Source organism: Pterocles gutturalis, unplaced genomic scaffold (assembly GCF_000699245.1).
Source record: "Pterocles gutturalis isolate BGI_N339 unplaced genomic scaffold, ASM69924v1 scaffold3114, whole genome shotgun sequence".
Classification (NCBI taxonomy): domain Eukaryota; kingdom Metazoa; phylum Chordata; class Aves; order Pterocliformes; family Pteroclidae; genus Pterocles; species Pterocles gutturalis.
The window spans coordinates 1-13010 of record NW_010127867.1 but is presented as its reverse complement, the minus strand read 5'-3'; the positions used below and the strand labels follow the sequence as shown (position 1 = coordinate 13010).

The window sequence follows — 13010 nt, the reverse complement described above, 5'->3', positions numbered from 1 at the left end:
ATGGTATGGCAGGGTTCTATTTAAGTAGCTAAAGTAATTTTAGCAGCTTCCTGATTATGAAAACCTGAACCCAATAGTTGTGACCCTTCCTAAAATACTTAACTTTATTCATCCTAATTTTAATCAGTTTGGTTTTTTAAATTATTTTCAGCAGCTAATTTTCACAAATCAGCAGCTTGATGGTTTAGGACTCCAATTTAAAAAATCTTTATATAAAAGCTCATTTATTAAACCTCCGTACACAACAACAAACATGTATGTACAGCAAGTTTACATGAAGGATGATGTTACAAAAGATACAGTGGTAATTAAAACTGACCCACATAAATAATTTATAAAAATATTTTAAATGGTGAAGATAATGCTGGTAATCCCTGATATTTTCATCCAATTGCCAGGATTTCGATGTGGGAAATCTTGATGTTAGACTTCTTAAAAAACATTCTGAATATATTAAACTTATCTACAGGACAATTAGCAAAATGTATAAAGTATAGATTATTGTACAAAGGACATACTTAAAAAAAAAAAAATCACCATTTCCACCTGAAACTCAAGGACAATATAAATCTTAGCCAAAGTAACGAACAGCAAACCACCAACTCCTCTTTTTAGAGTTGCATGTATTGGCAAATAAATTGCTCTTAACAAATCAACAGTCCTGTTATTCCTTAGTGGAAGGATGCAATTTGGGTAAATTCTTCTGTATTTTCTGGCTGCATTGGTGGTCCTGGTCAATATGGAAGCCCTGCACTGACTTCAGTCCCAAGGAAGAACGGGGCAGAGCTGCATTTGTCAAGATTTTCTCCTTCCCACAAAAGGATGAGGAAGGCTATCCAAGTTTGTAAAACTGGAGGAGGGAAGGAAGCAGGGATTTGGACATAATGAAACAAAGGAAGACCAGTTAAGATTAAGTTTTTTTCTTTTGCTGATTTCTTGGGGAATTTTTTAACACGCTTCTTATTCGTAGATAAACACCTGTTGATTCTGCCATATTTTCAAATTCAAATGGTGTTATGCCTGCAGCAAACTTGCTCATATCAGGAACAAGACTGGAGTTTTTTACAGATGATTCAACGCTTGTGACCACTTTATTACCATCTGTATTTTCTCCATCATTAACCTCACTGTCGGGAGCAGGCACGGCGTTATCCAGCAAGCCTTCAGAATCTGTATTATCAGGATTGTCCTTTAAGTTAAGTAAACTGTCTCCTAGATTAGGACTAGTTGTAGAATGTTCATTTTCTGGTACCTCTTCACTGATGCCGGAAAACCTAGTTTCCACTGTAATCACCTTCTCAGATGATCTTACTTCTGCAACAAGATCTACTTCGTTCCTAGATGGGGATGATGTAACAGAATTTCCAGTTAAAGGTGTATCAACAGGGATGTCAGAGTCACTGTTTGTGCTTTCTGCCTGCTCCAGTGCTGCCCAGATTAATCGCTGCTGTTCCTCCAGCTCTTCCAAGGTCAGAGTATCCTCATCCATGACTGAGTCCACTATGTTTGGCTGAGGAATATCAGTGGAAGGATTCAACGGAGGGGTAGTCCTAGGAAGAGGAGGACGGGTGGGTGTTGGAGGTTGAGGTGGTGTAAGATTTGGTGGAGGTGTTCCCCGTGGTAAAGGAGGAGGAGTTGACATTGATGGACGTCCAGGTGGCAGTGGAGGTTGGAACTGAAAACTGTTACGAGTTTGAGAGCTTTGTGACACTTCCAGATCTAGAAACAGATTGAAAGACAACTGTTAGAAACTGAAATCTGACTAGGGCAAGATTCAAAGTGACAACGCTCTGATTAACTAGCAGACTTAAGTCTTCTCCTTGGTTTTTGGCTGAGACAGAATTTTTTGGAGGTTTTAGTATCCACTGAAAGTATGTTTTTGGGAACTTTAGCTATGCTAGCCATTAAAGGGATTAAAAAAAAAGATACAATACTCTTGAATGTATTGAGAACAAACCTGTTCTGAGACACACTGAACGATTTCCTCATCAGAAATCGAAAATGAAAGCCAGAAGTTTCTCCAGCTAGTCTAACATTTAAACAACCCTTTAAGTCCTCCTGTGAGTTAAGAAGTCACAAGCTTGTAACTTCCTACATTACTTCATCCAAATATTTACGGATTTGGAGGTCTTCACAACATTAGTTTCTTCAGGATACACCTAGTAAAGAGATGAGACGTAACCTTACATGCCAACTGCTCTGAGCACACTTGAAACCTCCTGCTGGATATTGGAAGATGTGAGAATCACAACAACAGAGAATGCAGAGAGGCCCAAATGAAACTACAGTAGGACACCGCTAGCATATTAGCGGTTACATTAATTACCCCCATAACAAATACTAACATGTTGTTTTCTCTTTATGACATTTCAATTCAGAGCAAGTTATTTTGAAAATAAAAATTTGAACTAGGAAAAAAAATTGCAGAATAGCTATACCAGGATCTATGTCCATGTCAGCTGCTGGTACCTCCAAATTGTCTTCTTTCGGTCGTTTTGAATGGTGCGAGCTTGACTGAGATGCAGCCCTTTTATTGCTAGGTTTTGGACTTGGCTGAAGAGAAATTAGCCAGGAAAACAAAATAAATTAGTATTAAGTTGCATAAGGTGGCATTTCCAGCTATAAGAACATATTTAAACCAATTTCATAACTATACAATCACTTGGCAACCCAGTGCATAAACTAGAGAGATTTAATGCAACTGAACAGAACTATAGTCTTGTTCAGGGTTAAGAAAAGACTGTTCCTAACACAGGATTATGACCAAGTTTCCACCTGGACATCATGATCTTATGAGACCATCACAATGCAAGTATTGCACGTCCCTTCCTGGCAGGCTTAGAATTTACCCTGTAATTCCATATATAATTACACTTTGGGACTGAGAGCAGGGCATGTATCTTCCATCCTCAACTGGAAGGATTCTGCAGTAGATAACACTAGGCTAGAGTCACATTAGAGAAGACCCGAGACTGATACAGGACATGACTACCGTGAGTCTTCTCAAGTCACTAGAATAAGATTACTATAAATCATGACTATGTCAAGCAAGCTTTTAACTTATTTGGGAAGTCAGGAACTAAGACCATTTTTAGGCTATAAAAGTTCATAGTAACCTTTTTCACAACTGTTTACAAAATGTTGCACAATGGTAATAGTAGAATTTGTTCTAACCATGAAGCTCCTTTTTGTTAGAATGGATAAACCAAGCATCAGCATTTCACACCTGGTAGCGTCAATCAGAAAGTCTACCCCCTTGTGCAAAAAAGAAGATATAAACAAGAGATCATCACTGGCTACACTAACTACAAGACTTTTTTTTTTTTTTCCCAAATAAAAATTAGATATATTCACCGCATGAAAATTAGAAAGGTAGTTAGCAAAAACATCCTTCTGTTGAGATGGCTGCATGGGGATGGAACCAAATATCTGCCATTCCTACAGCAAATAAAAAGAGAGATAAAGTTGCATATGGTTGGCTAATAACATGACAGTAAAACTGAAAAGAAACACAAAAACATTAACAAGTCAAGATGAATTCAAGTTCTCAACAAAAGCCTCATTTATCAGAGTAAATAGATCTTTAGGAGGGACTTCTGGCAAACCAAAGTACTCTCACCTGTGAGCACAAACAACTGATGCAATGCACTATGACTGGGTAGTAGGAATAATAATTTTAAAAACAAAATCATCACTTTTACAAAATGTCTTAACCATTTTACAGCAACTACTCTTCAACATTGTCAATACAACTACAAACTTCCCCTTGAAATAAATGTTCAGACAAAAAAGGCTTACTTTAAAAACCGTTATTTTTAGCGAAAACTGAAAAAAACGGAAGGACAGAACTTTGGTTAAGAACACTGAATGAAAAAACATATTTGGAGGCCACTACATGGGCAAACATATAGCTATGAAATAAAATGTACGGGTATTTCTTTTTAAGGCACAGGCATTAACATCAGTGATGAAGCTCAATGCTAACAGCAAGTTAAAATGCTTTTGAAAATAAAAGTTCAGCAGCAGCAGGCACAGGAGATTCCCTGTGTGCTGCTCTGTGCTTAAGAGAGTTCCCACTATGTGGGTCTTCTGATATGACTTGTTTCGTTCTAGCTGTCACAAACCTTCCCAGAGGTTCTGCACTGGTCTGCTGTAGTTTTCTATTACTGCAATTATATTTTTTAAAAAAATCAAACTATCCTTCTATGCTCCTGTTGGTCTCACAACGGAAATAATCACCACAGCAGCACTGTCAGACTCTACTCACAAGAGCTGTGAGAGATATCAGAGAGATGGATGTCCTGTCAATTACCTAAACAGCGCCCAGCCCCAAACCAGGTGCTTAAAAATAAGAGACTGTTGAAAGAAAATTGTCAGATGCAGAATACAAAATGTTAAAACTTGGCTAAAAGCAATCAATGTTACTCAGCATGTTGTTTAGGAGGCAAAGGTACAGCCACTTACATCTGGGATCCCACTTGGAGTGGATATATTAAAGCCTGGATAGTTTATAAGCTTAGAGACATCATAAGTGGTGCGTTTTGGTTGGCAAGATCCTGCATCATCTGTTCCACCATCATCTGTAACAAAATACAATTATTATTGATGCTAATTAAGAATGTTACTGAAAAAAAATCCACCAGATTTAAGAACAGGGTTTTGGAATGCAAGTATTGATAGAAGGCTCTGTAATCCACAAAGGCAAGAACAGTGACCAAATCTATCAGATACATGCATGAAGTTTCCCTGAAACCTAACTGGATATTCATCATAATACTGCTCTTCCTGTACCATTGCTAGCCTCAAAATTTGGCATCAGCACTGTTGTCTGAGATGCAGCGTAAGTGTTGGTCATTAGTAAAAGCCTTGTAAATTATAGAAGTTGTTTCATTGTCACATCATAGATAAAGGGGAGTATTTTCACATGACTTCAGAAAATAAAACTTGATTTACAACTTTCTCACTCTTCCATGAGGAAGATGAAGGTTTACAAACCAGGTACTCTACTGTCTTCTGAATAGGGCATGGCCAGTAAATAGCCTTTTTTTATTCCTGCAGCACATTCCTTACCTTTTCCATCATAAAGCGCAAGTCCCGAGTGCTCCATTTCAGCCTCCTTGAGCCAACCTGGAGGATAACCCAGCTGACGCATGCGATATATAAATGGAGGAAGACTCTTATCTGTGACACCAAGGGCATCCTGGAGTTCCCCACTAAGTTAAGAAAACAAATAGAAAATAAAATGTCTTCCAGTAAAATCCATAATTGAGTTTTGACAAAAAGAAGTTACAAACGTTTTGTTGACTTTTAAACTGTCAAGCTGAAGTAACTTAGTTTTACCTCAAACTATGTTGCCTATCAATCCCAGATATAACAATTTTAGGTCAAAACCAGCTCTGATATTTAAGATAGCTTTTAACATTTTCATTTCTCATATGCTTAAGCATTTTATGAGAATCAAAACTACGCTGAGAACAACTTACTCAACTTGTTACTTCTGATTCATGGCCTTAACTGTAGCTATCACAACAGGAAGGGCGGAACTTAACATAACACTAAATTTACTGTTAATTTCTTTGGAGACTGCTACAGCCATATTATATTTTTTAAACATTTTGGCATTTTTAGTTTCTTAGGAACATAATATATTTGCAATTTGAGTAGCTAAAGAGTAACATTTACCTCCCTACACTAGGGAAAATGCCATAGGAAAGGGCAGGACTATTAAGCTAGCAATGAGTTTTCATTTGAAAAATATCAGTGCAATTAAACAAAATATTATTTAGCAAACAAATTCGAACATAATACACCCATAGTTAACAGCAGATGGACTTAATAGAACTCTGGAAAGTAACATCTGGCACTCCAAAGGTAGAAAAGGTATTCCAGAAAAGCAGTGCAACAGCTAATGGAAGGAAAAGAGATACCTAATTACTCCTGGTTTAAATTTTCCAAACCTCTCTTCTACTTCTTCTGCATGATAACGCTGCTGAAAATTCTGGTTGCTCGCTTCACCACAAGCTTCCATAAACTCCTTTCTCTTCTCACTTATACGAGCTGCATTTCGTGGCTTAAAGATAATACAATTGCGAAATTTAGATTTGGACAATTTACAATTTCTGCACTCCTTCACCCAACATAAAACTGGTATTCCTTGCCCTCAGCATGCTTAATCGTTTATCATGTGGCTATCTGACAGAACTACAGTTGTAATGAAAACTACACAGCAAAAATCTAAGAGTATTTGCACTGGATCTAGCAGAGCTCTAAAACAGGAGGAAACACTGTTCAAACTGAAAACTGTCCCTCCATAAATTAAAGGAGAAATTCAAACCATTATGTTACAAAATTAATTTACATTCTGATTTAGTATGTTAGAACTTATAAGTATGAACAGTATAATCTCATCAAGAGACAAGAATAACCTGACCCTAATAATCTAATTATTATTTTTTTAATGGCGCAGTTACACTGAAACGTTTCGTGGAGAGCAGCAGACTTTTGAATTCTGATGTAGAATTTACCTGTGGACAGTCTTTCATTTGATGGTCTTCAGAACCACAATTGAAACAATGCGGTTTTGGCCTGCTTAAAAAATGCACAACAAATTAAGCCTGAAAATAATTTTGCAATGTTAAATGCACCTAATTATTTTAAATCTTGTTAGATTTTTAGTTTTAGACTCAGGAAGAAAAAAATGTAAGCACTGATCGCTGATTTCATACCCAGTCCTCTGCTTCTCCTGAATTGACTGCTTAATGTCAATCTTAAACATAGACTAACAGAATATTGTTTATTTCACAGTTCTAAGGAGAACACAAGAAATGAAAAAACCACAGGCACAGCATTGGAGAGAGAAGAAAAGACTACATGACAGCATGTGGAGAGGAAGGAAGGAAAGAAAGAGGAGAACTAAAGTTACAGTGGAAAAGTAGTACTTCCAGGCAGAAATTGAGCTTTTACATCCCAGATAATAGAGATCTACTGAGCACTGAAAACCTGGAATGGGACTGCAGCTGGCTTCAAGTTTACTTTTCCTTGTAAATTTATACCACGGCAGCAAATATTTTCAACATTACGGGGGGTGGAAATCCCAATCTCTTGCAAGATTTTAGAGAAAGATTTATTTTCTTTACATTCATTTTTACCAAATTAGGATGGGAACCAGAAGTGGAGACAAAATGTGACACAAGAATGAGTGTCCAAGGTAACCCTCACAAATGCACACACTCCAACCTCATGAAGCCTCTAATATGACAAAGTGAAATTCTTCTGCTTCATCTTTACATAGTATTCAAACAGAAACCTTCTGTGGTCATCCAAGTATTTTATCACCATCCTGTATCATGAGCACAACCTTTCAATCTGGTTTCCATTCAGACAGTAGTATTTCTAATTAAAGCAGTGTTTAACCCAGCATGCCCCTTTACCTTTGAAACCCCACTGAAAGCTTGCCTGCCCTTCATTGCATCCAAAATCAGTGACTTAAGATTCTATGAAGACCACACAAGCTGTCAGCTGGAAACTCATTTCGCTTTACTTCTTATTTTATAGACTTTTAAGACAGACTGATCTTGTAAGTCAGACAGGATTTGTTCTACAGAACAGTAACAACGATGATAGTACACCAGTGCAAGGATGACAAAGCAATCACTAAAAAGGCAAGCAACAGAAGAACCAAGTATAAACTTCAGAAAGTTTTTACAGATTATTTTAGGCCCTTCCTAAAGAAAGTCAATAAACAAGAGAGACCCACTGACTGCAAAGCTCAGCACCGGTTTACTTAATTTAAACTCATTGCTCGGTATGTTCAAGGGTTTAATATACTGGGGAATAATCACAGTGTACATGTGAACTTTTCAGCTCAAAACTTTACATTTAAGAATAATACAAACCTTTTGGGTTTTACTTGTATTTCTTGTCCATCTAGGGAGAGAATCTGGCTGAAAACTTGCTGATATCTTTAGATTTCAATAAGGAACTGCTACTGGATGAAGCAAAATTTCAGTCTTGTTTAAAATATCAGTGAAAACCTAATAGTGCTTTGAATAGAACACTGACTCTTCCAGATTAAGTTACAGACGGGTCCTTGATATGAAGTCCATAGTATAAACTATAAAACTATATCTACTATACATTATTTGCTAAGATGGGCTTACATTGTTTCCTCCTACCCAATTTCTATCCAATAAACAATTTGGTTCTTTATCAGCACTTTTGGTAGAGTTTCAAAACTGTAACTCACTTCTCAAGGAGGTGGGGACAGGTCATATCATACTACTTGTGTTTGCTTTCGGACTGCAAGGTGTCAGCTGCTCTGCCCATTTGTCTAAAAACATACGAGAAGACAAGAGGGACACGAGTGAACCAGCATGGGAAAGACTAAGAGGTTCGGTAGAGTTCAGAAGCACAGCAGTTTCCAGAATCTAACAGTTGCTTTTAAAAAGAAAAGCAGATGTCAGATACTAGGGGAACTGAGGTGTTAACTGAGCGCAGTGCTCCAGTTCTTTAGAAGCTGATACATCATTTCACTCAGAAGTGCTATTTTAGGCTTAACGTCATCTATGGGAGCTCTGAAGAAAGATGAAGTACATTTAAAGAACAATATCAAAGCTAAGCTGACAGACACAAAAGTTTAGCCACGCTTAACTTGGCATTTTAGGAGAAACTGCCCTGGTACGTGTGTACTTCCTTCATCTGGAGGCTGGGAGTTAGTACAAATATCATTTGGAGAACAGGATTGACTAATGCACTGTAACAGAGACAGCTTTCCAAATGTGAAATTACAGCACAGGGCATACACAGTCAAAGGCAGGCACAAGAAAACCCAAGTCAGCTGGCTTTTAAATTTGCAACTTTCATTCAGATAGAAGTAATTTTTTAACACTAGGAAATGACTTTCATTGCAAGCTTGATAAATAGATATTGCAGAAATGAACTGTGAAACTGGCTCTCGTCCTGACTCTTTCTGGGGCAGAACCAACACTTGAAAATTAGCGAGATGAGATCACTTGAGAAATTTCTTGTGCAATTTCTTTTTGGCATGGAGGACTACAATATTAAACCACACTTTTGCCAACATTTCCCTCAATCACCCCTTTCAAATACTGGCTTTAATAAACAGTAAAGAACCAGCTTTAAATGCATGCAAGTTAAGAATACTCCATAATCAAATTTTATTAAAAGACTTTCCTTCTGGCTCTCACATTTGAAAGAAGCTACCTTACAGCATATTTGAGTTTGCCAAACCCTTTTCTTCTCACAAACATCAGATTTTATAGAGGGAGAATGCTTATTCGTATCTGGAATGAGCTGTCATTCCAAACCTGATTACAGACTGGCACGGGAAGTTCCTAAAGTCACAACATGTATTTATAGGGATAAGGCGTTCACACTCTTTGCAAGCATAAGCCCTCTAAAAATCACTGAGCCAATCATACCAAAATCCTATATGTTTTGAGTAAAAAAGCCATTAACAACTCATTAAAACTTTTCATCTATAATGTCTGCTATGGTTTTGACAGAAATATACAATCTACTGAAGAGAATTTGAGTTCAATTTACCGACTGGCATTCTTTGGATTTGACAAATGGAAAAAACCCCTTGTTTTAGTAAACAGGATACTTAGGTATTTCCCATCCTTCTGTCAGCTGTGGATTCTCATTTAATATGGGCTGTCCCAGTTTATCGAGACAAAAATTGGTAAAATACAGAACACTTCCTACAACCTGTAGAAAAAAAGTCAGAAAATTGTCAGAAATGTGTCAGTATTTAGGTGAGATTGGTAGCATTTCTATAAATTTACACTGCTTGAAATACTTTAGATTTTTTCCCCCACTCCATAAGAATTTACAAATAATACATGCCCACACCTGCACAAATAAGTATTTTTTTCCATTGATGTAGCCAAAACACGCTGAACTTAACTGCTATTACACTGACAAAAGAAATTTAACAAGATCTTATACTATTATTTTATTATACTGAATATTTAGAATGAAGAGTCAGACCTACCATTGAAGAGTATACAGTCAAAAACTTACACTAAAAGCCTCCTTAATTTTTTTAACAGGATTTGAGCTTGCTGTTTTATTGTCCTCTTCCAAAAGAACACTGGAGGGCTGACATGAAAAGTAAAAATGCAAATAATTAATTTAAAATAACAGTAAAAATAAAAGCTTCTAAGTTACTACAGCATGTCAAAGGCACAGAACATGGAATACAGCTTCTATTCTGTCCTGAAACACCAGTTAAACAGCAGAATGGAGATGTCTAAATTATTCATAATTATTTCCACAGTCCAAAGTACAACACAGCTCATTTCTAATATTTTCTTTGATGAGACATATGCCACATAAGAACATCTTTATTCTTATCTCAAAGGGTAAGAGAAAGACAGAAACATGCCATTTCACCCTTTCATTCAAAGTAAATGCCAAAAAGTGAATGTTAAGTAAAACTCAAAATTCTAATCTAAGAGAAGAAAGTGGAAAATTCCAGATTCTGCTGTTCATCTATGCTCATATATATATATATACACACATACTCAAACTTGGGCCAAGTACAATCAGAAGAGGACACATTCAGTTTGTACCTTACAGACTTTTCTTCATTATTTAAACCAACTTTATTATTTTGCTTTTACACAAATTTCACTAGGAACAATTTTAAAGAAGCATTTTCATGGGCAGAAAGTCCATGGTCCTCTATTTTTGGAACAAATAGTTATACAACATTTGACAGTTTATTGATTTGCAATTAAACAGGAAAGAACATCTACAATTCAGCTATTTAGCAGCGTAGTATTTCAATATTCCCACTATAAAGACACAAGAGAAGGAGCACCTATAATAATTTGAGTTTTAAAGTACCTGTGGCTTAACATTGAAATGTGTTTTTTCATGGTCACTTCTCTTCTGCTCTTCATATTTCTTAACTAAATTAAAAACAAAATCTTCAATTTCTTGATGATACTGCCTGTAATGAAGTATACAGAGATGAAGACATGAGCAAGATTGATACATACACCAGAAGGATTTTTTTTAAGCATTTACCATTTACTGCTTCTTGAGGACTTAGAGAAGGGGCAGTCAACTTCTCTCCTGTCCTCCTCCCAAGCCCCACCAACACGAATGCAATCTCTTATTAGAGAACACCCTTATATTACCGTGGCAAAAAAAATCAACTTGGAGGCAAGGAAAATTTAATTTACTCATTTACCCACAACACTCATGAAACTCAAACTGGTCTTCAGACTCACGCCAAGTTCCTGGAAGTCACACTTCATTTCATAATAAAAACAGATACTGCTAATGAAAGCAACAGACCTCCTGGCATATCGCTCATTATCCTTTCTCCTCTTCAAGCTGAAGAAGTTTATGTTATTGAATAAAACATACATCCATCCTTTGAGCAAACACTAACATATCCAAACAAACAAAAAGTCCCATTTCCTATCAGGAGACTGCCTTTTTTTTTTTTTTTTGGACATACTTACTTAGAAATCACATTGTTCATAAATAAAATCTGTAAGAGAGGTCCATCAAGTTTGGAGTTCTCCAGTGAAATTCCACTAGAAGAAGAGAACAGAGACACAGACAATGGTTACTGTATTAGCTTCACTGTAAATATTCAGCATCTGTTTTATCACAGCAAGGTGTCTGTAGCCCACAGAGAGAGGAAGGTTTGGCCAATAGAAGTTCAGGTTTTTTTAAGAAGCTGTGTTCACTTAAATAGAAATAATCCTCTTCCAAGCCAACCAGGTTGCCTGGTGCAAGTCAGAAAGAAAACAAATCAGACAACACTACTACAGAAGTTTTCTTCTAACTGCAGTGAACTGCTATAAGATCTTATAAATAAGATCTTTTATTTATTTAACCATTTTAATGTACTTGTTCTCACTACTGAACTTTAGAAAAAAACTGTTTTCCTAGAGGCCATGTAAGTTTCATAAATAGATAGATATACACAAATAAAGTTACAGCAATACAAACTAAGTTCTTGATACTCAAATCTAAAGGACTTTTCAAGAACAATAACAGCATTTTAGAAGCCCAACATCTGAGCAGGGACAGTGACATAGAATCAAGGTTTCTAAAAGATGTGACAGATACTGTTAGCTCAGGCAGCTGTGATCTCAGACAAACTTTGTATGACCTCTATGTGTTTGAAATAAAGTGTTTTAAGTCAGCATTAACATACCTAGGACGTGTCAGAATACGCAGCTTCCTTTTAAGTTCTTGGTGTTAATTTCTTGTTAAGGACATTACTTTCGTCAGAAGACACAGCCTCAAAACAAGCAAGAAAAAGCTTAACAAGAATTCCACAGAATAACAAATGGGATTTCAGACCTTCCTTTTCATTGCACAGAGGATTATTTACAAATCCACCTGTTACTGAAGAAACACAATAAAATGCAGAAACAAACAAACAAAAAATAAACCTGATGAAAAAGAGGACATGTGACAATCCACATAGCATAATTCAGTACCTGCACTATGGCTGAACTGTCAGATTTATAGTATTTAATTTAAAAAACATCTACAGTCATTACAAAAAAAAGTCAACAGTAAGACACGTAAAACTTGTAAATAGAAAATAAACTACAAAAAACATTTCCGATTCCACTCTGCTGCAGTACTGAACCCAAAAACCCATTATGGAACCAGTCACAATTTAACAGTTTACGATTATTTCTAGCTATGTTAAAAATGGATTTTCAAAGTGAACATATAGCTATTTCTTTTCCCTAGAAAGACAGAAAGGAGTCAAGTGTTTTAACAGTCACCCAGCACCCAAGAACTCAAACACCTCCTTTGCAACTGAAGCGAAACCAGCAAAGACCTGGACGTTCTGAGAATAAAAGTTTTCAGAGAAAACCTCCTCTTAAGAGCGGGAAGCAGAAGCCAGAAATAACCCGCCACCGCAGCCAGGAGCCGCCGGGGGGAGGCTGCCCCCTCATCTCCCCTCAGGACGCGCTGGGGCCCCGGCTGCCCGTCAGAGACCGGCC

General features: G+C 36.8%; 1 protein-coding gene across 1 annotated transcript; it reads right to left on the bottom strand.

The window, feature by feature from the left end:
* Positions 1-205: 205 nt before the first annotated feature.
* Positions 206-12240, bottom strand: ZCCHC8 (zinc finger, CCHC domain containing 8). Its single transcript, XM_010079400.1, has 13 exons — positions 12203-12240; positions 11499-11573; positions 10873-10978; positions 10045-10122; positions 9626-9729; positions 7896-7961; positions 6525-6585; positions 5928-6070; positions 5071-5213; positions 4465-4580; positions 3355-3438; positions 2439-2553; positions 206-1719 (listed from the first exon to the last, which is right to left on the bottom strand). The coding sequence occupies exons 2-13, from the start codon at positions 11516-11518 to the stop codon at positions 911-913; spliced, it is 1845 nt and encodes a 614-aa protein (XP_010077702.1). The 5' UTR covers positions 11519-11573; positions 12203-12240; the 3' UTR covers positions 206-910.
* Between the last annotated feature and the right edge of the window lie 770 nt (positions 12241-13010).